Genomic DNA, 24,996 nt, shown 5'->3' on the forward strand with positions numbered 1-24,996 from the left:
AGGACGACTGTGACGTGGCCTTTAAAGGTGCAGTCTGTGTTTTGTTTCCGTGTTGCGCTCGTGTCGCAGTTCGTCAGCCATCGTCCGGCTGCTGTAAAAACCCGGACTGAGCCTTTATCCGGACTCTCAGAGTAAGTGGATCCTCTCACGGTGTCTCCGGTTACTCTGGTTTCCATGGCGACGGTCAGAGGTGGACAGACGAGCGCTGGCTCGGTGTGAGGACGCTCACAGTTTGACCCACGACAAGTCTTTGTCTTTATAAAGGAACATTCTGCGTAATCTGCGTTTTTAATCAGGTGGAGAAACGGAGGAGATTAAAATTGGCTGAATATCTGAGAATCTGTGTTAATCTTAAAGAAAAACAACACGTCATTCAGTCTCTGATTCTTATTCACAGTGACTTTCTTTGAAGTTTTTGTCAGTTTTGCAGATTTCTTTGTCGAAAATGAGTGAAAATTAGTGAGAAAAAATGTGCTGTTTTTAATGCAAAACTTCAAAATAATCAGTAAATGTAATTTTTTTTTACAATCATTATTATTATTATCAGTAGTAGTAGTATTATAATCCGATCATTTCAGGGTGTAAGCAGATCCAATCAGATTAATTCAGTGGCTTTAATCAGATTATTTAAGTGTGTGTGTAATCAAATTATTTTTTGCACACACAATAAGATTATTTCAGTGGCCATATTCTGATTATTCTAGTGAATTATTCAGATTATTTTTAACATTTAAAAACTTCTAAATAGTCTCTTAATGTAATTTAAAAAACATTTTTTTTTTAATGTATAATAATATAGGAATGAATGAATTATTTAATTAAATCCATTTCCATTTAATCTCTAATATTTTGAACCCGTTTGCTTATGCCACTGTGTTAGTTGCTCTAGATTAATAATCTTATGGATTAAACCTTGTGTAACTGAAACTCTGAGGGGGCGGAGCTAAAGCCGTAATCACCTTTTATTGAATGAAACTTCTTTGTTTTATTGACACGTGTGTGTGTGTGTGTGTGTGTGAGGACGTCTGTGACACTTATTAACAGAGACACACACACACACAGAGGTGGGACTTTGTAACAACACACACACACACACACACACACACACACACACACACACACACAGATCTAGTTTCTGGACAGGAATAACCTGAGGTGATGACGTTAGCTTTTCTCAGAGTCACAGCAGTTTTATTTGTTTTCTTAAAGAAGAATTTGTCTTTTGTGTATTTACACACAGTTTGGACACACCCACACACACGCACACACACACGCACACGCACACACGCACACGCACGCACACACACAGCATGCTGAGCAGGTGACACAGGTGAGCTGTACAAAGACTGAGGTTATTTTAAGAAATAATGATGATGATGATGATGATGATGATGATGATGATAAAGCCTTAGGTTGAGGTATTTCTGTATTTTCTGTAAGTCTGACTGATTATATTTTCTAAATAACGTGTGTGTATTTGTATACATTAATATCCGGGTATAGGAGATATATGTTGATATAAAGCTGCGCACAGGTCGTAACTCTGGACTCATGAGTCTTTTGACAGTGACAGTACACTGTAAAATACACCGTAACTACACTGCAAATACACTGTAAAATCTACTGTAAATGCTCTGTAAAATACAATGTAAATACACTCTAAAATATACTGCAAATACACTGTAAAATATACTGTAAATGCTCTGTAAAATACACTCTAAAATACAGTGTAAATGCACTCTAAAATACAGTGTAAATACACTCTAAAATACAGTGTAAATACACTCTAAAATACACTGCAAATACACTCTAAAATATACTGTAAATGCTCTGTAAAATGCACTCTAAAATATACTGCAAATACACTGTAAAATATACTGTAAATGCTCTCTAAAATACACTCTAATATAAACTGTAAATACATTGTAAAATATAATCTACTGTTTATAATCTGTGTTATATGATCTTAAAATATACACCTTTTACCTTCATTTCAGATTTAATCTGCTTTCTTTCTTTCTTTCCGTGAAACGATCACTTCACTGGATGTAATCTGGTTACTTTTCTGGATTATGACGGATTACTGAGGCAGTAAATACTCAGGTCACTACAGCGACTGTTGTAAAAGTAATCAGACTACTTCAGTGGGCCTAATCAGATTATGTGAGTGACTGTAATCCACCGTCAGATCATGCTTGTGAATGTGCTCAGATTACAATGCTGGATGAAAACAGATTACTGGGGCAGTTAAAACCCCATGACCTCAGTCGGTGCAGCCAGATTATTTCAGTGGACGCTGGTCAGATGTGTTCAGATTACACGGCGGTGTGTCATCAGATTACATGAAGAGTTTTTGATACAAACGAGGACTTTGTCCACAAAAACACACAAATAATCAGGCTGAAAATTAACCACGTGTGATTTCGTGGATTCCTCGTATTTTATTTTCTGGTGAACGTGAAGTCGTCGCCTGTCGTCGCGTTCCCTCGTAGATTAAAGCGTTCAAACCTCGCAGCTGTTTTTCGCTCAAAGACGACTTTATTTATGTTTTCTAAGAATTTTCTCTTCACGCTTAAACACCGTGGAGATTAAAATGATCCACAGTTCATGTGTTCATTCATTAATCCAGACTTGAGGTTAAAAGAAACGTCGCTTCATGTTTTTCCAGAAACTTCCTTCACAAAGACGCGTTTTCATTTAGGTTTTCTAAGAATTTCACTTCTCAGATTAAGATTAAAATTCTCCGCTGAGTCGGTGCAGAGTTCATCACGCACATTTATTTCAAGAGTTGTCAGATTAAACAACACTTTATCAACGACTGCGTTCATTTATGTTTTAAAATGAAGTGTTTGCTCCATAAAACCAGATAATCCTCACAGATTAGATTACTTTGATACTGAAAGTTATTAGATTAAATTTGAAAACTGTCCTCCAGCTCTGTAACACCGCTCTAAATGGTGATATCTTGATTTAAATAAATAAATAAATAAATAAATAAATCGTAGATTCCGATTATCGACAAAATGACCTAATATCGGCCCCGGATTATCGGTCGCGTTAATCTCTGATTAAAACCATTAATCCTCTTTAAAAATGTTGACGCGCCCCCTGGTGGATAGTTAGTATTTTTTGTCGTCCAGTTTCTATTTACACTTTATGGTCAAAATGTGGATTTTTAAACGCTCTTTTATCAACAGTTAGTTTTTACTTTAGTTTTAAAATAAATAAAAATCTCTCTCTCTCTGTCTCTCTCTCTCACAGGTCAAGGTCTCTCGCCCGTTGCTCTGTTTTGCTGAGTCATCCTAATCTGACCTGGATGATTCTCTGACTGTGAACACACTTCACTGATCCTGAAACAGCTCCACCTGCTGCTGAGTCATGGTACTGCACACACACACACACACACACACACACACACACACACACACACACAGCTCTGAGGACAACAGCTTCACTAATGTGTGTGTCTCTCTGTGTGTGTGTGTGTGTGTGTCTGTGTGTGTGTCTGTGTGTCTCTGTGTGTGTGTGTGTGTCTGTGTGTGTGTGTGTGTCTCGCTCTCTGTGTGTGTGTGTGTGCGTCTCGCTCTCTCTCTCTATGTGTGTGTGTCTCTCTCTGTGTGTGTGTGTCTCTCTGTGTGTGTGTCTCTCTCTCTGTGTGTGTGTGTGTGTCTCTCTCTCTGTGTGTGTGTGTGTGTGTGTGTGTGTGTCTCCACAGACTGTATGATGTCACAGAGCAGCTGTGATGTCGTGCAGCAGCCGTCAGACCAACGCAGAGACTCTGGAGGGTTTCCACGAGGTCAACTTGGCCTCGCCCACCACACCTGACCTTCAGGTAGGTCAGAGGTCAGAGGTCAGGGTTTGTTTTAAACGTCTGTCATCAGGAGAAAATAACACTTTGAACGTGTTTTTAAAGCATGCAGTCGTAGTGATTTATTTGAGGGGGAGTGGTCTGCTCAAAGCTCCGCCCACAGAAACGCACAAAAACTAGAATCATTTCATATTTCTGAATAAATCCTTGACAAACAGGTTAATCCCAGAGATTAAGCGACTCTCTTTCCTGCAGAATCAAGCGGAACAGCGCCCCCCTCCCCGCCACAGCACACCGCCCACCGCTCTGTACCGCACCCACTCCCTGGGAGCGCCCCCTCCTGGCCTGCGCAGCTCACTGCGGGCCGACCAGCTGCCCACGCAGCCGGTTTACTCCACGCCCCGACACAGTCACAATGGAAGGTACGTCCAACACCTGCAGATTAACACGGGATTATTCTGCCGCTAACCTGTGACCGACTGTGTCGTCTGTCGCAGCGCGCCGGGTCTGGAGTCCGAGTCCGCCGACGGCAACTTCCTGTCCGGGGAGGAAGTGGAGGAGTGCAGCGCTCTGAGCGACAGTTTGTCCAGACTGAGGAGTCCGTCTGTGATGGAGGTGAAAGAGAAAGGATATGAACGACTGAAGGAGGAGCTGGCTAAGGCTCAGAGGGTAACACAACAACAACACAACAACAACAACAACACAATAACAACACAACAACAACACAACAATAACAACACAACAACAACAACACAATAATAACAGACACAGAGGTGAAAGAGAAAGCATATGAACGACTGAAGGAGGAGCTGGCTAAGGCTCAGAGGGTAACACAACAACAACACAACAACAACAACACAATAACAACACAACAACAACACAACAATAACAACACAACAACAACAACACAATAATAACAGACACAGAGGTGAAAGAGAAAGCATATGAACGACTGAAGGAGGAGCTGGCTAAGGCTCAGAGGGTAACACAACAACAACAACACAATAACAACACAACAACAACACAACAATAACAACACAACAACAACAACACAATAATAACAGACACAGAGGTGAAAGAGAAAGCATATGAACGACTGAAGGAGGAGCTGGCTAAGGCTCAGAGGGTAACACAACAACAACAACAACAACAACACAATAACACAGACATACACACACACAGAGACAGAGATGAATGAGTGAGTGTGTGTTATTGTATGTGTGTGTGTGAGTTATTGTGTGTGTGTGTTCAGTTTATCATGAACTCATAAATGTTTTCATGTTTAATTTAAATACATTTGTTAAAACTCATTATTTTAATATAGTTTGTGTTTTAAAAACAAATCCTCCTCATTTTTAACTTCATCTTTTCAACTCTTTCAGTTAATATTGTAAAATATTAAAGTTTTGACTTTTTACTCTTATTTTCCTGACATTTTTCAGCCCTTTAAACTGAAATGATTGAGAATAAAAGTCATTTATGTCAAATCTGTATTTTACTACACTTTTAAACCACAACAAAAATGAATGTTTTTGTGTCTGAAAGAGGATTAAAGAGGATTATAGAGGATTAAAGAGAATTATAAAGGATTATAGAGGATTAAAGAGAATTATAAAGGATTATAGAGGATTAAAGAGGATTAAAGAGGATTAAAGAGGATTAAAGAGGATTATAGACGATTATAGACGATTATAGAGAATTAAGGGGATTATAGAGGATTATAGAGGATAATAGAGAATTAAGGGGATTATGGAGGATTATAGAGGATTTAAAGAGGATTATAGAGGATTATTAAAGAGGATTATAGAGGATTAAAGAGGATTATAGAGGATTAAAGAGGATTATAGAGGATTATAGAGGATTAAAGAGGATTATAGATGATTATAGAGGATTATTAAAGAGGATTATAGAGGATTATAGAGAATTATAGAGAATTAAGGGGATTATAGAGGATTAAAGAGGATTATAGAGAATTAAGGGGATTATAGAGGATTTAAAGAGGATTATAGAGGATTATTAAAGAGGATTATAGAGGATTTAAAGAGGATTATAGAGGATTATTAAAGAGGATTATAGAGGATTTAAAGAGGATTATAGAGGATTATTAAAGAGGATTATAGAGGATTTAAGGGGATTATAGAGGATTATAGAGGATTATAGAGAATTAAGGGGATTATAGAGGACTATTACAGAGGATTACAGAGGATTAAAGAGGATTATAGAGGATTATAGAGGATTATAGAGGATTAAAGAGGATTAAAAACACAAGTGAGGATTTATTCCTCAAACACATTTCACTCACTTTCATTTCTTTGTTGCCATGTTTTGATTTCTTTTATTTTTACAATCATGCCTTTATTTTGCCGTTGTTTTTTTCTTTGTGTTGTTTCTGTGTGTGTGTGTGTGTGTGTGTGTGTGTGTGTGTGTGTGTGTAAGGATCTGCTGTTGAAGGATGAGGAGTGTGAGAGATTATCTAAAGTCAGAGATCAGCTCGGACAGGAGCTGGAGGAACTCACCGCCAGTCTCTTCCAGGTCGGTGTCATCCTCTCATCCACTTCCTCCTCCACTTCCTGTTCCACTTCCTCCTCCACTTCCTGTTTTCCACTTCCTCCTGACGCCGTGGACTCTGTTAAAGGCAGATAAAGAGTAAACACAGGTGTAACAGCTGTCCTGTTTGATGCTTTAAACACTTGACGAAACACTTTTGTCTGACTTTTGTTGTGGACATTGAACGTAACTCAGAGACGTCAACGTGGACGTGGACTCAGTCTGTGAAATCTGTGGTTTCCTCTTCCTTTTCCTCTTGTTTCCTTTTCCTCATCAAAGGTGTGTGTGTGTGTGTGTGTCACAGATCTGTTCCTTTTTCAAAGTAAATCTCCACAAATGTCATGAATGAAATTATGAAACTGTCAAACTGTCTGTTTGTCGCAGGAGGCTCATAAAATGGTGAGAGAAGCAAACGTCAAACAGGCGACGGCTGAGAAACAACTGAAAGAAGCTCTGGGCAAGGTAAGCTAGCTCAAAGCTACAACAAGAGGCTAACCTAAAAGCTAAAACAAGAGGCTAACCTAAAAGGTGAAACAACAGGCTAACCTAAAAGCTAAAACAAGAGGCTAACCTAAAAGCTAAAACAAGAGGCTAACCTAAAAGCTAAAACAAGAGGCTAACCTAAAAGATGAAACAAGAGGCTAACCTAAAAGCTAAAACAAGAGGCTAACCTAAAAGCTAAAACAAGAGGCTAACCTAAAAGCTAAAACGAGAGGCTAACCTAAAAGCTAAAACGAGAGGCTAACCTAAAAGGTGAAACAAGAGGCTAACCTAAAAGCTAAAACTAAAGGATTAAAAATTAGGCTAAACTAAAACCTAAAACAAGAGGCTCAACTAAAAGCTAAAACAAGAGGCTAAACTAAAAGCTAAAACATGAGGCTAAACCAAAAGCTCAAACAAAAGGGTTAAAAATGAGGCTAGACTAAAAGCTAAAACAAGAGGCTAAACTAAAAGCTAAAACAAGAGGCTTAACAAAAAGCTAAAACTAAAGGATTCAAAATTAGGCTAAACTTAAAGCTAAAACAAGAGGCTAAACTAAAAGCTAAAACAAGAGGCTAAACTAAAAGCTAAAACAAGAGGCTAAACAAAAAGCTACAACAAAAGGATTCAAAATTAGGCTAAACTAAAATCTAAAACAAGAGGCTAAACAAAAAGCTAAAACAAAAGATTCAAAATTAGGCTAAACTAAAAGCTAAAACAAGAGGCTAACCTAAAAGCTAAAACAAGAAGCTAAACAAAAAGCTAAAACAAGAGGCTAAACAAAAAGCTAAAACAAGAAGCTAAACTAAAAGCTAGTAGTAAAAAATGGACTGGTTTCAGGCTTTGAGTCCTAATTGAACGTACGTGTCCTCATCTTCTTCTTCTTGGTCTTCAGATCGACGTCCTCCAGGCTGAGGTCCAGGCTCTGAAGACACTCGTCCTGTCCTCGCCGACGTCTCCTGTGGGTGAACTTCCTCCTGCAGGCGTGAAGACGCCGTTCAGAAAAGGTCACAGCAGAAACAAGAGCACGTCCTCCGCCATTCTGGGGACACAACCAGACCCTTCAGCTACACAACCCATCGTCAGAGAGTGTCGAGAGGTACGTCCACACAGAGAGGACGCCACAGAGGACAGGAAGTGACAAACAAACTGTTGTTGTTCTTCTTCTTCTTCTTCAGGTGGACACGCAGCTGTTCACAGAGTTTAAGACGTGGAGGGAGGAGCCAACGCTGGAGCGCAGCTGCAGCTTCCTGGAGAGAGTTTACCGCGAGGACATTTACCCGTGTCTCACCTTCAACAAGAGCGAGGTACGTAGACCACACCAGACCAGGTTTATCCTGCTGTGCTTAGTCCTTTCTACAACCTTCAGTATCTGACAGACTTTTTGGAGACTTTTTGACTTTTTCTTTGACGACATACTAAAGTGACTTTTTTGATGACAAACTAAAGTGACTTTTATGAGACTTTTATGAAGACAAACTAAAGTGACTTTTTTGACGACATACTAAAGTGACTTTTATGAGACTTTTATGAAGACATACTAAAGTGACTTTTTTGACGACATACTAAAGTGACTTTTTTGATGACAAACTAAAGTGACTTTTATGAGACTTTTATGAAGACATACTAAAGTGACTTTTTTGACGACATACTAAAGTGACTTTTATGAGACTTTTATGAAGACATACTAAAGTGACTTTTTTGACGACATACTAAAGTGACTTTTATGAGACTTTTATGAAGACATACTAAAGTGACTTTTTTGACGACATACTAAAGTGACTTTTTTGATGACAAACTAAAGTGACTTTTATGAGACTTTTATGAAGACATACTAAAGTGACTTTTTTGACGACATACTAAAGTGACTTTTATGAGACTTTTATGAAGACATACTAAAGTGACTTTTTTGACGACATACTAAAGTGACTTTTTTGATGACAAACTAAAGTGACTTTTATGAGACTTTTATGAAGACATACTAAAGTGACTTTTTTGACGACATACTAAAGTGACTTTTGAGACTTTTATGAAGACATACTAAAGTGACTTTTTTGACGACATACTAAAGTGACTTTTTTGATGACAAACTAAAGTGACTTTTATGAAGACATACTAAAGTGACTTTTTTGACGACATACTAAAGTGACTTTCGACGACATACTAGTGACTATGATGACATACTAAAGTGACATTTCTGACTTTTTTGACGACAAACTAAAGAGACTTTTATGAGACTTTTTTGACGACATACTAGTGACTTTATGACGACATACTAAAGTGACTTTTGTGACTTTTTTGACGACAAACTAAAGAGACTTTTATGAAGACATACTAAAGTGACTTCTATGACGACATACTAAAGTGACCTTTGAGACTTTTTTGACGACATACTAAAGTGACTTTTTTGACGACATACTAGTGACTTTATGATGACATACTAAAGTGACTTTTGTGACTTTTTTGATGACATACTAAAGTGACTTTTAGGATACTTTTTTGACGACATACTAAAGTATGACTTTTTTGACACTTCTTTATTTATAATTTGCGATGTTCACGATTTGATCAGCTGACCTCCGTGTGCCTCTTCCTCCTCCTCTTCCACCTCTTACTCCTCCTCCTCCTCTTCCTCCTCCTCCTCCTCTTCCTCAGCTGGGCTCGGCCATCTTAGAAGCCGTGGAGCAGAACACGCTCAGTGTGGAGCCGGTGGGTTTTCAGACACTTCCCGTGGTCAAAGCCTCGGCCGTGGAGTGTGGAGGACCAAAGTGAGAACAAACACACACACACACACACACACACACACACACACACACACACACACACTCCTCTTCATCATCTTTCACTCCTTCATCATCATCATCATCATCATCATCTCTTCATCTTTCCTTCATTTCCTCCTCTAGTGGACGCAGAGCCGAGCTCGTCACGTAAGTCTCCTCACTCTCTCTCTCACTCTCTCTCTCTCTCTCTCTCTCACTCTCACTCTTTCCACCTGTTTTTTCATCTCTCTGGCCCCTCCCCCTCGCTGCCTGACTCCTCCTCCTCTGCTGACTCCAGGTTTATTCAACTTCCTGATGAGACTAAGACTTTGATAAATGTCGCCTTCCTTCTCTCCTTTCCTTCTTTCCTCCCTCCTTGCTTCCTCCAGTCTTGTTTATTTTTTTAATATTTTTACGTTGATGGATTAAAAACAATGACACAGCGTTTTTCTCTCTCGTTCAGAAAATGTGCGCTCAGTGGTCAAACCAAAACATGTAAGCACAGAATCAAGTTTGGAGACTCGTCCAGTTATTACTATGTGTCTCCATACTGTAGATACAGGGTGAGTTCACACACACACACACACACACACACACACACATGATATATGATCATTATTATCATTATATAACATCATTGTCTTTGTGTGTGTGTGTGTGTGTGTGTGTGTGTGTGTGTGTGTGTGTGTGTGTGTGTCAGATCACAGCTGTGTGTAACTTCTTCACCTACATTCGCTACATTCACCAAGGACTGGTCAAACAACAGGACGGTAAGACACACACACACACACACACACACACACGTCTTCTAATATCACATTTTATGGACCAAACAACTCAACTTTTTTTGACAACTTACTAAAGTGTGACTTTTTTACACTTTTTATGACGACATACTAAAGTATGACTTTTTGACATTTTTTAAAGACTTACTAAAGTATGACTTTTTGACACTTTTTTGACGACATACTAAAGTATGACTTTTTGACACTTTTTTTGACGACATACTAAAGTATGACTTTTTGACGACTTACTAAAGTATGACTTTTTGACACTTTTTTGACGACTTACTAAAGTATGACTTTTTGACGACTTTCTAAAGTATGACTTTTTGACGACTTACTAAAGTATGACTTTTGACACTTTTTTTAAAGACTTACTAAAGTATGACTTTTTGACACTTTTTTGACGACTTACTAAAGTATGACTTTTTGACGACTTTCTAAAGTATGACTTTTTGACGACTTACTAAAGTATGACTTTTGACACTTTTTTTAAAGACTTACTAAAGTATGACTTTTTGACACTTTTTTGACGACTTACTAAAGTATGACTTTTTGACGGCTTACTAAAGTATGACTTCTTGATGACTTACTAAAGTATGACTTTTTGACACTTTTTTGACGACTTACTAAAGTATGACTTTTTGACACTTTTTTGACGACATACTAAAGTATGACTTTTTGACGACTTACTGAAGTATGGCTTTTTGACACTTTTTTTAAAGACTTACTAAAGTATGACTTTTTGACACTTTTTTTAAAGACTTACTAAAGTATGACTTTTTGACACTTTTTTGACGACATACTAAAGTATGACTTTTTGACGACTTACTAAAGTATGACTTTTTGACACTTTTTTTAAAGACTTACTAAAGTATGACTTTTTGACATTTTTTTTAAAGACTTACTAAAGTATGACTTTTTGACACTTTTTTGACGACATACTTAAGAAAGACTTTTTGACGACTTACTAAAGTATGACTTTTTGACACTTTTTGACGACTTACTAAAGTATGACTTTTTGACACTTTTTTTGACGACTTACTAAAGTATGACTTTTTGACACTTTTTTGACGACATACTAAAGTATGACTTTTTGACGACTTACTAAAGTATGACTTTTTGACACTTTTTGACGACTTACTAAAGTATGACTTTTTGACACTTTTTTCGACGACTTACTAATGTATGACTTTTTGACACTTTTTTGATGACTTACTAAAGTATGACTTTTTGACATTTTTTAAAAGACTTACTAAAGTATTACTTTTTGACATTTTTTAAAGACTTACTTAAGTATTACTTTTTGACACTTTTTTTGACGACTTACTAAAGTATGACTTTTTACACTTTTTTTGACGACATACTAAAGTATGACTTTTTGACATATTTTTAAAGACCTACTTAAGTATGACTTTTTGACACTTTTTTGACGACTTACTAAAGTATGACTTTTTGACACTTTTTTTGACGACTTACTAAAGTATGACTTTTTGACACTTTTTTTAAAGACTTACTAAAGTATGACTTTTTGACACTTTTTTGACGACATACTAAAGTATGACTTTTTGACACTTTTTTTGACGACTTACTAAAGTATGACTTTTTGACACTTTTTTTAAAGACTTACTAAAGTATGACTTTTTTACACTTTTTTTGACGACATACTAAAGTATGACTTTTTGACATATTTTTAAAGACTTACTAAAGTATGACTTTTTGACACTTTTTTGACGACATACTAAAGTATGACTTTTTGACGACTTACTAAAGTATGACTTTTTGACACTTTTTGACGACTTACTAAAGTATGACTTTTTGACACTTTTTTTGACGACTTACTAATGTATGACTTTTTGACACTTTTTTGACGACTTACTAAAGTATGACTTTTTGACACTTTTTTAAAAGACTTACTAAAGTATTACTTTTTGACATTTTTTAAAGACTTACTAAAGTATGACTTTTTGACACTTTTTTGACGACTTACTAAAGTATGACTTTTTGACACTTTTTTTGACGACTTACTAAAGTATGACTTTTTGACACTTTTTTTAAAGACTTACTAAAGTATGACTTTTTGACACTTTTTGACGACATACTAAAGTATGACTTTTTGACACTTTTTGACGACTTACTGAAGTATGACTTTTTTACACTTTTTTTGACAACATACTAAAGTATGACTTTTTGACATATTTTTAAAGACTTACTAAAGTATGACTTTTTGACACTTTTTTGACGACTTACTAAAGTATGACTTTTTGACACTTTTTTTGACGACTTAAAGTATGACTTTTTGACACTTTTTTAAAGACTTACTAAAGTATGACTTTTTGACACTTTTTTTAAAGACTTACTAAAGTAAAACTTTTTTACACTTTTTTTGACGACATACTTAAGTATGACTTTTTGACATATTTTTAAAGACTTACTAAAGTATGATTTTTTGACACTTTTTTGACGACTTACCAAAGTATGACTTTTTGACACTTTTTTAAAGACTTAATAAAGTATGACTTTTTTACACTTTTTTTAAAGACTTACTAAAGTATGACTTTTTTACACTTTTTTGACGACATACTAAAGTATGACTTTTTGACATATTTTTAAAGACTTACTAAAGTATGACTTTTTGACGACTTACTAAAGTATGACTTTTTGATGACTTACTAAAGTATGACTTTTTGACACTTTTTTTGACGACTTACTAAAGTATGACTTTTTGACATATTTTTAAAGACTAACTAAAGTATGATTTTTTGACACTTTTTTGACGACTTACCGAAGTATGACTTTTTGACACTTTTTTAAAGACTTACTGAAGTATGACTTTTTTACACTTGTTTTAAAGACTTACTAAAGTATGACTTTTTTACACTTTTTTTGACGACATACTAAAGTATGACTTTTTGACACTTTTTTTGACGACTTACTAAAGTATGACTTTTTGACGACTTACTAAAGTATGACTTTTTGACACTTTTTTTGACGACTTACTCAAGTATGACTTTTTGACACTTTTTTTGACGACTTACTAAAGTATGACTTTTTGACACTTTTTTTGACGACTTAAAGTATGACTTTTTTACACTTTTGACGACATACTAAAGTATGACTTTTTGACATATTTTTAAAGACTTACTAAAGTATGACTTTTTGCCACTTTTTGACGAGTTACTAAAGTATGACTTTTTGACACTTTTTTTGACGACTTACTAAAGTATGAATTTTTTACACTTTTTTAAAGACTTACTAAAGTATGACTTTTTGACATATTTTTAAAGACTTACTAAAGTATGACTTTTTTACACTTTTTTTGACGACATACTTAAGTATGACTTTTTGACATATTTTTAAAGACTTACTAAAGTATGATTTTTTGACACTTTTTTGACGACTTACCAAAGTATGACTTTTTGACACTTTTTTAAAGACTTACTAAAATATGACTTTTTTACACTTTTTTTAAAGACTTACTAAAGTATGACTTTTTTACACTTTTTTGACGACATAAAGTATGACTTTTTGACATATTTTTAAAGACTTACTAAAGTATGACTTTTTGACACTTGACACTTTTTTTGACGACTTACTAAAGTATGACTTTTTGACACTTTTTTTGACGACTTAAAGTATGACTTTTTTACACTTTTGACGACATACTAAAGTATGACTTTTTGACATATTTTTAAAGACTTACTAAAGTATGACTTTTTGCCACTTTTTTGACGAGTTACTAAAGTATGACTTTTTGACACTTTTTTTGACGACTTACTAAAGTATGAATTTTTTACACTTTTTTAAAGACTTACTAAAGTATGACTTTTTGACATATTTTTAAAGACTTACTAAAGTATGACTTTTTGACACTTTTTTTGACGACTTACTAAAGTATGACTTTTTGACACTTTTTTGACGACATACTAAAGTATGACTTTTTGACACTTTTTGACGACTTACTAAAGTATGACTTTTTGACACTTTTTTTGACGACATACTAAAGTATGACTTTTTGACATATTTTTAAAGACTTACTAAAGTATGACTTTTTGCCACTTTTTTGACGACTTACTCAAGTATGACTTTTTGACACTTTTTTTGACGACTTACAAAAGTATGAATTTTTTACACTTTTTTTGACGACATACTAAAGTATGACTTTTTGACATATTTTTAAAGTCTTACTAAAGTATGACTTTTTGACACTTTTTTGACGACTTACTAAAGTATGACTTTTTTACATTTTTGACGACTTACTAAAGTATGACTTTTTGACACTTTTTAAAGACTTACTAAAGTATGACTTTTTGACACTTTTTTTAAAGACTTACTAAAGTATGACTTTTTTACACTTTTTTTGACGACATACTTAAGTATGACTTTTTTACATATTTTTAAAAACTTACTAAAGTATGATTTTTTGACACTTTTTTGACGACTTACCAATGTATGACTTTTTGACACTTTTTTTGACGACTTACTAAAGTATGACTTTTTTACACTTTTTTTGACGACTTACTAAAGTATGACTTTTTGACATATTTTTAAAGACTTACTAAAGTATGACTTTTTGACACTTTTTTGACAACTTACTCAAGTATGATTTTTTGACGACTTACTAAAGTATGACTTTTTGACACTGTTTTTGACGACTTACTAAAGTATGACTTTTTGACATATTTTTAAAGACTTACTAAAGTATGATTTTTTGACACTTTTTTGACGACTTACCAAAGTGTGACTTTTTGACACTTTTTTAAAGACTTACTAAAGTATGACTTTTTTACACTTTTTTTAAAGACTTACTAAAGTATGACTTTTTTACACTTTTTTTGACGACGTACTAAAGTATGACTTTTTGACATATTTTTAAATACTTACTAAAGTATGACTTTTTTACACTTTTTTGACGACATACTAAAGTATGACTTTTTGACATATTTTTAAAGACTTACTAAAGTATGACTTTTTGACACTTTTTTTGACGACATACTAAAGTATGACTTTTTGACGACTTACTAAAGTATGACTTTTGGACACTTTTTTGACGACTTACTAAAGTATGACTTTTTGACACTTTTTTGACGACATACTAAAGTATGACTTTTTGACATATTTTTAAAGACTTACTAAAGTATGACTTTTTGACACTTTTTTTGACGACTTACTAAAGTATGACTTTTTGACACTTTTTTGACGACATACTAAAGTATGACTTTTTGACATATTTTTAAAGACTTACTAAAGTATGACTTTTTGACACTTTTTGACGACTTACTAAAGTATGACTTTTTGACACTTTTTTTAAAGACTTACTAAAGTATGACTTTTTGACACTTTTTGACGACTTACTAAAGTATGACTTTTTGACACTTTTTTGACGACTTACTAAAGTATGACTTTTTGACGACTTACTAAAGTATGACTTCTTGACGACTTACTAAAGTATGACTTTTTGACACTTTTTTGACGACTTACTAAAGTATGACTTTTTGACACTTTTTTTGACGACTTACTAAAGTATGACTTTTTGACACTTTTTTTAAAGACTTACTAAAGTATGACTTTTTGACACTTTTTTGACGACATACTAAAGTATGACTTTTTGACACTTTTTTTGACGACTTACTAAAGTATGACTTTTTGACACTTTTTTTAAAGACTTACTAAAGTATGACTTTTTTACACTTTTTTTGACAACATACTAAAGTATGACTTTTTGACATATTTTTAAAGACTTACTAAAGTATGACTTTTTGACACTTTTTTGACGACATACTAAAGTATGACTTTTTGACGACTTACTAAAGTATGACTTTTTGACACTTTTTGACGACTTACTAAAGTATGACTTTTTGACACTTTTTTTGACGACTTACTAATGTATGACTTTTTGACACTTTTTTGACGACTTACTAAAGTATGACTTTTTTACACTTTTTTGACGACATACTAAAGTATGACTTTTTGACATATTTTTAAAGACTTACTAAAGTATGACTTTTTGACGACTTACTAAAGTATGACTTTTTGATGACTTACTAAAGTATGACTTTTTGACACTTTTTTTGACGACTTACTAAAGTATGACTTTTTGACATATTTTTAAAGACTTACTAAAGTATGATTTTTTGACACTTTTTTGACGACTTACCAAAGTATGACTTTTTGACACTTTTTTAAAGACTTACTGAAGTATGACTTTTTTACACTTTTTTTAAAGACTTACTAAAGTATGACTTTTTTACACTTTTTTTGACGACATACTAAAGTATGACTTTTTGACGACTTACTAAAGTATGACTTTTTGACGACTTACTAAAGTATGACTTTTTGACACTTTTTTTGACGACTTACTTAAGTATGACTTTTTGACGACTTACTAAAGTATGACTTTTTGACACTTTTTTTGACGACTTACTAAAGTATGACTTTTTGACGACTTACTAAAGTATGACTTTTTGACACTTTTTTTGACGACTTACTAAAGTATGACTTTTTGACACTTTTTTTGACGACTTACTAAAGTATGACTTTTTGACACTTTTTTTGACGACTTAAAGTATGACTTTTTTACACTTTTGACGACATACTAAAGTATGACTTTTTGACATATTTTTAAAGACTTACTAAAGTATGACTTTTTGCCACTTTTTTGACGAGTTACTAAAGTATGACTTTCTGACACTTTTTTTGACGACTTACTAAAGTATGACTTTTTGACATATTTTTAAAGACTTACTAAAGTATGACTTTTTGACACTTTTTTGACGACTTACCAAAGTATGACTTTTTGACGACTTACTAAAGTATGACTTTTTGACACTTTTTGACGACTTACTAAAGTATGACTTTTTGACACTTTTTTTGACGACTTACTAAAGTATGACTTTTTGACACTTTTTTTGACGACTTACTAAAGTATGACTTTTTGACACTTTTTGACGACATACTAAAGTATGACTTTTTGACACTTTTTTAAAGACTTACTAAGGTATGACTTTTTGACACTTTTTTTAAAGACTTACTAAAGTATGACTTTTTTACACTTTTTTTGACGACATACTTAAGTATGACTTTTTGACATATTTTTAAAGACTTACTAAAGTATGACTTTTTGACACTTTTTTTGACGACTTACTAATGTATGACTTTTTGACACTTTTTAGATGACTTACTAAAGTATGACTTTTTGACACTTTTTGACGACTTACTAAAGTATGACTTTTTGACACTTTTTTTAAAGACTCACTAAAGTATGACTTTTTGACACTTTTTTTTGACGACTTACTAAAGTATGACTTTTTGACACTTTTTTGACGACATACTAAAGTATGACTTTTTGACATATTTTTAAAGACTTACTAAAGTATGACTTTTTGACACTTTTTAGACGACATACTAAAGTATGACTTTTTGACATATTTTTAAAGACTTACTAAAGTATGACTTTTTGACACTTTTTTTGACGACTTACTAAAGTATGACTTTTTGACATATTTTTAAAGACTTACTAAAGTATGACTTTTTGACATTTTTTCAAAGACTTACTAAAGTATGACTTTTTGACACTTTTTTTGAAGACTTACTAAAGTATGACTTTTTGACACTTTTTTTGACGACATACTAAAGTATGACTTTTTGACATATTTTAAAGACTTACTAAAGTATGACTTTTTGACACTTTTTTAGACGACATACTAAAGTATGACTTTTTGACATATTTTTAAAGACTTACTAAAGTATGACTTTTTGACACTTTTTTTGACGACTTACTAAAGTATGACTTTTTGACACTTTTTTGACGACATACTAAAGTATGACTTTTTGACATATTTTTAAAGACTTACTAAAGTATGACTTTTTGACACTTTTTGACGACTTACTAAAGTATGACTTTTTGACACTCTTTTTGACGACTTACTAAAGTATGACTTTTTGACACTTTTTGACGACTTACTAAAGTATGACTTTTTTACACTTTTTTGACGACATACTAAAGTATGACTTTTTGACACTTTTTTAAAGACTTACTAAAGTATGACTTTTTGACGACTTACTAAAGTATGACTTTTTTACACTTTTTTGACGACATACTAAAGTATGACTTTTTGACACTTTTTTAAAGACTTACTAAAGTATGACTTTTTGACACTTTTTGACGACTTACTAAAGTATGACTTTTTTACACTTTTTTGACGACATACTAAAGTATGACTTTGACACTTTTTTAAAGACTTACTAAAGTATGACTTTTTGACACTTTTTTGACGACATACTAAAGTATGACTTTTTGACATATTTTTAAAGACTTACTAAAGTATGACTTTTTGACACTTTTTGACGACTTACTAAAGTATGACTTTTTTACACTTTTTTGACGACATACTAAAGTATGACTTTTTGACACTTTTTGACGACTTACTAAAGTATGACTTTTTGACACTTTTTGACGACTTACTAAAGTATGACTTTTTTACACTTTTTTGACGACATACTAAAGTATGACTTTTTGACATATTTTTAAAGACTTACTAAAGTATGACTTTTTGACATATTTTTAAAGCCTTACTTGATGTCTCCACTTCCTGTTGTGTCATGTCATGTGTCCTGTGTCTCCAGCGGAGCAGATGTTCTGGGAGGTGATGCAGCTCCGCAGGGAAATGTCCGTTGCCAAACTGGGCTACTACAAAGACCAGCTGTGACGGACGACAGCTTCACCCTCCAATCACAGCACTGCACCCATCCTCAAGCCCCGCCCACCTACTCTCAACCGGTCATTTCAGGAATGCCTCCCCACCCCCCCTCCCGAGTGAGTGAGTGAATGTGTGTGAGACAGAAAAATACTTTATTATCAATCATCACAAAGACTTTCTGCTGCGTTTGTCTTCATAACTTTATTGAAACAGGAATCACTCCAGCATGAAAAACACTAAAAACTCACAAAACCAAGTCAAGAGCTTCAGAAATCATTATATGAAGTAAATAAAATCTATTACACAGACATGATCAATGTAACAATATTGACATTTTCCTCACTTTGATTCTTATCCTGAACAGTTACGTCATCTCCAGTGATTTTGACTTTATTCTTGTAAATTTACAGCATTTCATCAGTGTTTATTTCTCTTTACAGTTGCTCTGTGTTTAATGTCTCACCCAATAATAATAATAGGAGGAAGGTTAAACTGATGTGTGTATAATATATAAGCTTATATTTAATTTGTTTATGTTGAGTTTTAATTTAAAGATGTACAGTTTAATGCTAAGATAATCAGACTCCGTTCATTTCCAAAAAAAACATCAGAATCTTTACGTGAAGGAAAAAAATACCCGATATTTAATTAATGCTGTTTTTTTGTTGTGATTGTTTTTACACACTGATAAATTGAGGGGAATTGTCCTTTAAGCACTCCTGCTGTGTGTGTGTGTGTGTGTACATGTTAATTTAAACCTCTCTCTCATTGAAAGTCAATGTTGCTCTCCCACTTTGGTTTAGTGCCTTTTCTCTCTCAGACACTCTGAAATAAAAACGGTGATACCTCAGCTCTGTGTCGTCTGCCTTCTGTGACAGCTTTGAGACACAGTGTCTCCTCCCACATCAGAAGCAGGCGTCCACACAAACTCTTCATTTCACTGCAGAGTTGATAAATAGTCTTTCAGTACAAAACGTTGCCAAAGTAGATGGAAACTACTGCGGCCACAGTCCCCACGCCAGCCCAGGCAGGACGAGGGCGACGAGGACGGACGAGAACAGGTTGACGGCGTTGTTGTCCAGGATGGGTTTCCCACAGATCCGCCGCGTGGTCGCAGACTCATGGCTCACCACTTTCCCGATGCTCGCGTCAAACCCTGAAGACGAACAGGAAGACGGAGTGTCAACAATTGCACGTCCACAGGGAAAAGTCATAGGCGAGTATGTATAGTAAAGTAAATATACTATAGCATGATGTTACCTTCCAATTTTGGACGACAGTATAGTACTTCAAAACAACATACTATACTATGTAGAACGACATACTATACTATGTCGTTCAAAATCTGAAATTTTTTTTGAAAAACTTTTTTTGGTCCAAAACTTGACAAAAACGTCATACTATACTATGTAGTAAGTCACACTATACTTTGTCTCCAAAATGTGACCATTTTTGGAGAAAAAAAATTTGGTCCAAAATCTGACAATATTTTTGAAAAACGTTTTTTGGTCCAAAACTTGACAAAAACGTCATACTATACTATGTAGTAAGTCACACTATACTATGTCTCCAAAATGTGACCATTTTTGGAGAAAAAAAATTTTGGTCCAAAATTTGACAAAAACGACATACTATACTATGTCGTCCAAAATCTGAATTTTTTTTTGAAAAACTTTTTTTGGTCCAAAACTTCACAAAAACGTCATACTATACTATGTAGTAAGTCACAATATACCATGTCTCCAAAATGTGACCATTTTTGGAGAAAAAAAATTTGGTCCAAAATTTGACAAAAACGACATACTATACTATGTCGTTCAAAATCAGAATTTTTTTTTGAAAAACTTTTTTTGGTCCAAAACTTGACAAAAACGTCATACTATACTATGTAGTAAGTCACACTATACTATGTCTCCAAAATGTGACCATTTTTGGAGAAAAAAAATTTGGTCCAAAATTTGACAAAAACGACATACTATACTATGTCGTTCAAAATCTGAAATTTTTTTTGAAAAACTTTTTTTGGTCCAAAACTTGACAAAAACGTCATACTATACTATGTAGTAAGTCACACTATACTATGTCTCCAAAATGTGACCATTTTTGGAGAAAAAAAATTTTGGTCCAAAATTTGACAAAAACGACATACTATACTATGTCGTCCAAAATCTGACAATATTTTTGAAAAACGTTTTTTGGTCCAAAACTTGACAAAAACGTCATACTATACTATGTAGTAAGTCACACTATACTATGTCTCCAAAATGTGACCATTTTTGGAGAAAAAAAATTTGGTCCAAAATTGGACAAAAACGACATACTATACTATGTCGTTTTTGATTCTGACAATTTTTTTGAAAAACGTTTTTTTGGTCCAAAACTTGACAAAAACGTCACACTATACTATGTAGTACGTCATACTATACTATATCTCCAAAATGTGACCATTTTTGGAGAAAAAAAATTTGGTCCAAAATTGGACAAAAACGACATACTATACTATGTCGTTTTTGATTCTGACAATTTTTTTGAAAAACGTTTTTTTGGTCCAAAACTTGACAAAAACGTCATACTGTACTATGTAGTACGTCATACTATACTATATCTCCAAAATGTGACCATTTTTGGAGAAAAAAAATTTGGTCCAAAATTGGACAAAAACGACATACTATACTATGTCGTTTTTGATTCTGACAATTTTTTTGAAAAACGTTTTTTTGGTCCAAAACTTGACAAAAACGTCACACTATACTATGTAGTACGTCATACTATACTATATCTCCAAAATGTGACCATTTTTGGAGAAAAAAAATTTGGTCCAAAATTGGACAAAAACGACATACTATACTATGTCGTTTTTGATTCTGACAATTTTTAAAAAAAACGTTTTTTTGGTCCAAAACTTGACAAAAACGTCACACTATACTATGCAGTACGTCATACTATACCTTGTCTCCAAAATGTGACCATTTTTGGAGAAAAAAAATTTGGTCCAAAATTGGACAAAAACGACATACTATACTATGTCGTTTTTGATTCTGACAATTTTTTTGAAAAACGTTTTTTTGGTCCAAAACTTGACAAAAACGTCACACTATACTATGCAGTACGTCATACTATACCTTGTCTCCAAAATGTGACCATTTTTGGAGAAAAAAAATTTGGTCCAAAATTGGACAAAAACGACATACTATACTATGTCGTTTTTGATTCTGACAATTTTTAAAAAAAACGTTTTTTTGGTCCAAAACTTGACAAAAACGTCACACTATACTATGCAATACGTCATACTATACCTTGTCTCCAAAATGTGACCATTTTTGGAGAAAAAAAATTTGGTCCAAAATTGGACAAAAACGACATACTATACTATGTCGTTTTTGATTCTGACAATTTTTTTGAAAAACGTTTTTTTGGTCCAAAACTTGACAAAAACGTCACACTATACTATGCAGTACGTCATACTATACCTTGTCTCCAAAATGTGACCATTTTTGGAGAAAAAAAATTTGGTCCAAAATTGGACAAAAACGACATACTATACTATGTCGTTTTTGATTCTGACAATTTTAAAAAAAAACGTTTTTTTGGTCCAAAACTTGACAAAAACGTCACACTATACTATGCAGTACGTCATACTATACCTTGTCTCCAAAATGTGACCATTTTTGGAGAAAAAAATTTTGGTCCAAAATTTGACAAAAACGACATACTATACTATGTCGTCCAAAATCTGACAATATTTTTGAAAAACGTTTTTTGGTCCAAAACTTGACAAAAACGTCATACTATACTATGTAGTAAGTCACACTATACTATGTCTCCAAAATGTGACCATTTTTGGAGAAAAAAAATTTGGTCCAAAATTGGACAAAAACGACATACTATACTATGTCGTTTTTGATTCTGACAATTTTTTTGAAAAACGTTTTTTTGGTCCAAAACTTGACAAAAACGTCACACTATACTATGTAGTACGTCATACTATACTATATCTCCAAAATGTGACCATTTTTGGAGAAAAAAAATTTGGTCCAAAATTGGACAAAAACGACATACTATACTATGTCGTTTTTGATTCTGACAATTTTTTTGAAAAACGTTTTTTTGGTCCAAAACTTGACAAAAACGTCACACTATACTATGTAGTACGTCATACTATACTATATCTCCAAAATGTGACCATTTTTGGAGAAAAAAAATTTGGTCCAAAATTGGACAAAAACGACATACTATACTATGTCGTTTTTGATTCTGACCATTTTTAAAAAAAACGTTTTTTTGGTCCAAAACTTGACAAAAACGTCACACTATACTATGCAGTACGTCATACTATACCTTGTCTCCAAAATGTGACCATTTTTGGAGAAAAAAAATTTGGTCCAAAATTGGACAAAAACGACATACTATACTATGTCGTTTTTGATTCTGACAATTTTTTTGAAAAACGTTTTTTTGGTCCAAAACTTGACAAAAACGTCACACTATACTATGTAGTACGTCATACTATACTATATCTCCAAAATGTGACCATTTTTGGAGAAAAAAAATTTGGTCCAAAATTGGACAAAAACGACATACTATACTATGTCGTTTTTGATTCTGACAATTTTTAAAAAAAACGTTTTTTTGGTCCAAAACTTGACAAAAACGTCACACTATACTATGCAGTACGTCATACTATACCTTGTCTCCAAAATGTGACCATTTTTGGAGAAAAAAAATTTGGTCCAAAATTGGACAAAAACGACATACTATACTATGTCGTTTTTGATTCTGACAATTTTTTTGAAAAACGTTTTTTTGGTCCAAAACTTGACAAAAACGTCACACTATACTATGCAGTACGTCATAATATACCTTGTCTCCAAAATGTGACCATTTTTGGAGAAAAAAAATTTGGTCCAAAATTGGACAAAAACGACATACTATACTATGTCGTTTTTGATTCTGACAATTTTTAAAAAAAACGTTTTTTTGGTCCAAAACTTGACAAAAACGTCACACTATACTATGCAGTACGTCATACTATACCTTGTCTCCAAAATGTGACCATTTTTGGAGAAAAAAAATTTGGTCCAAAATTGGACAAAAACGACATACTATACTATGTCGTTTTTGATTCTGACAATTTTTTTGAAAAACGTTTTTTTGGTCCAAAACTTGACAAAAACGTCACACTATACTATGCAGTACGTCATACTATACCTTGTCTCCAAAATGTGACCATTTTTGGAGAAAAAAAATTTGGTCCAAAATTGGACAAAAACGACATACTATACTATGTCGTCCAAAATCTGACAATATTTTTGAAAAACGTTTTTTGGTCCAAAACTTGACAAAAACGTCACACTATACTATGCAGTACGTCATACTATACCTTGTCTCCAAAATGTGACCATTTTTGGAGAAAAGAATTTTGGTCCAAAATTTGACAAAAACGACATACTATACTATGTCGTCCAAAATCTGACAATATTTTTGAAAAACGTTTTTTGGTCCAAAACTTGACAAAAACGTCATACTATACTATGTAGTAAGTCACACTATACTATGTCTCCAAAATGTGACCATTTTTGGAGAAAAAAAATTTGGTCCAAAATTGGACAAAAACGACATACTATACTATGTCGTTTTTGATTCTGACAATTTTTTTGAAAAACGTTTTTTTGGTCCAAAACTTGACAAAAACGTCACACTATACTATGTAGTACGTCATACTATACTATATCTCCAAAATGTGACCATTTTTGGAGAAAAAAAATTTGGTCCAAAATTGGACAAAAACGACATACTATACTATGTCGTTTTTGATTCTGACAATTTTTTTGAAAAACGTTTTTTTGGTCCAAAACTTGACAAAAACGTCACACTATACTATGCAGTACGTCATACTATACCTTGTCTCCAAAATGTGA

At 33.5% G+C, this 24,996-nt stretch overlaps 2 protein-coding genes across 2 annotated transcripts in view; one reads left to right on the top strand and one right to left on the bottom strand.

Annotated features, from left to right (window-relative positions):
* Window positions 1-19,140, top strand: part of LOC310938649 (rab-3A-interacting protein-like) — a 21,769-nt gene extending 2,629 nt beyond the window's left edge. Inside the window, exons 2-14 of the mRNA XM_083903195.1 lie at window positions 3,262-3,381; window positions 3,716-3,832; window positions 4,064-4,230; window positions 4,306-4,477; window positions 6,245-6,340; window positions 6,740-6,817; window positions 7,731-7,934; window positions 8,014-8,142; window positions 9,491-9,603; window positions 9,742-9,765; window positions 10,061-10,160; window positions 10,298-10,367; window positions 19,005-19,140. Of these exons, the coding sequence (XP_083759321.1) occupies window positions 3,743-3,832; window positions 4,064-4,230; window positions 4,306-4,477; window positions 6,245-6,340; window positions 6,740-6,817; window positions 7,731-7,934; window positions 8,014-8,142; window positions 9,491-9,603; window positions 9,742-9,765; window positions 10,061-10,160; window positions 10,298-10,367; window positions 19,005-19,087 (1,326 nt within the window). The 5' untranslated portion in view covers window positions 3,262-3,381; window positions 3,716-3,742 and the 3' untranslated portion in view covers window positions 19,088-19,140. The remainder of the gene's footprint in view (window positions 1-3,261; window positions 3,382-3,715; window positions 3,833-4,063; window positions 4,231-4,305; window positions 4,478-6,244; window positions 6,341-6,739; window positions 6,818-7,730; window positions 7,935-8,013; window positions 8,143-9,490; window positions 9,604-9,741; window positions 9,766-10,060; window positions 10,161-10,297; window positions 10,368-19,004) is intronic.
* An 888-nt stretch (window positions 19,141-20,028) lies between these two features.
* The window catches only part of tmem19 (transmembrane protein 19), a 35,360-nt gene continuing 30,392 nt past the window's right edge, over window positions 20,029-24,996 (bottom strand). The window contains exon 8 of the mRNA XM_083903194.1: window positions 20,029-20,234. Within this exon, the coding sequence (XP_083759320.1) occupies window positions 20,074-20,234 (161 nt within the window). The 3' untranslated portion in view covers window positions 20,029-20,073. The remainder of the gene's footprint in view (window positions 20,235-24,996) is intronic.

This window comes from Microchirus variegatus (assembly GCF_963457635.1).
Source record: "Microchirus variegatus genome assembly, chromosome: 16".
Lineage (NCBI taxonomy): Eukaryota > Metazoa > Chordata > Actinopteri > Pleuronectiformes > Soleidae > Microchirus > Microchirus variegatus.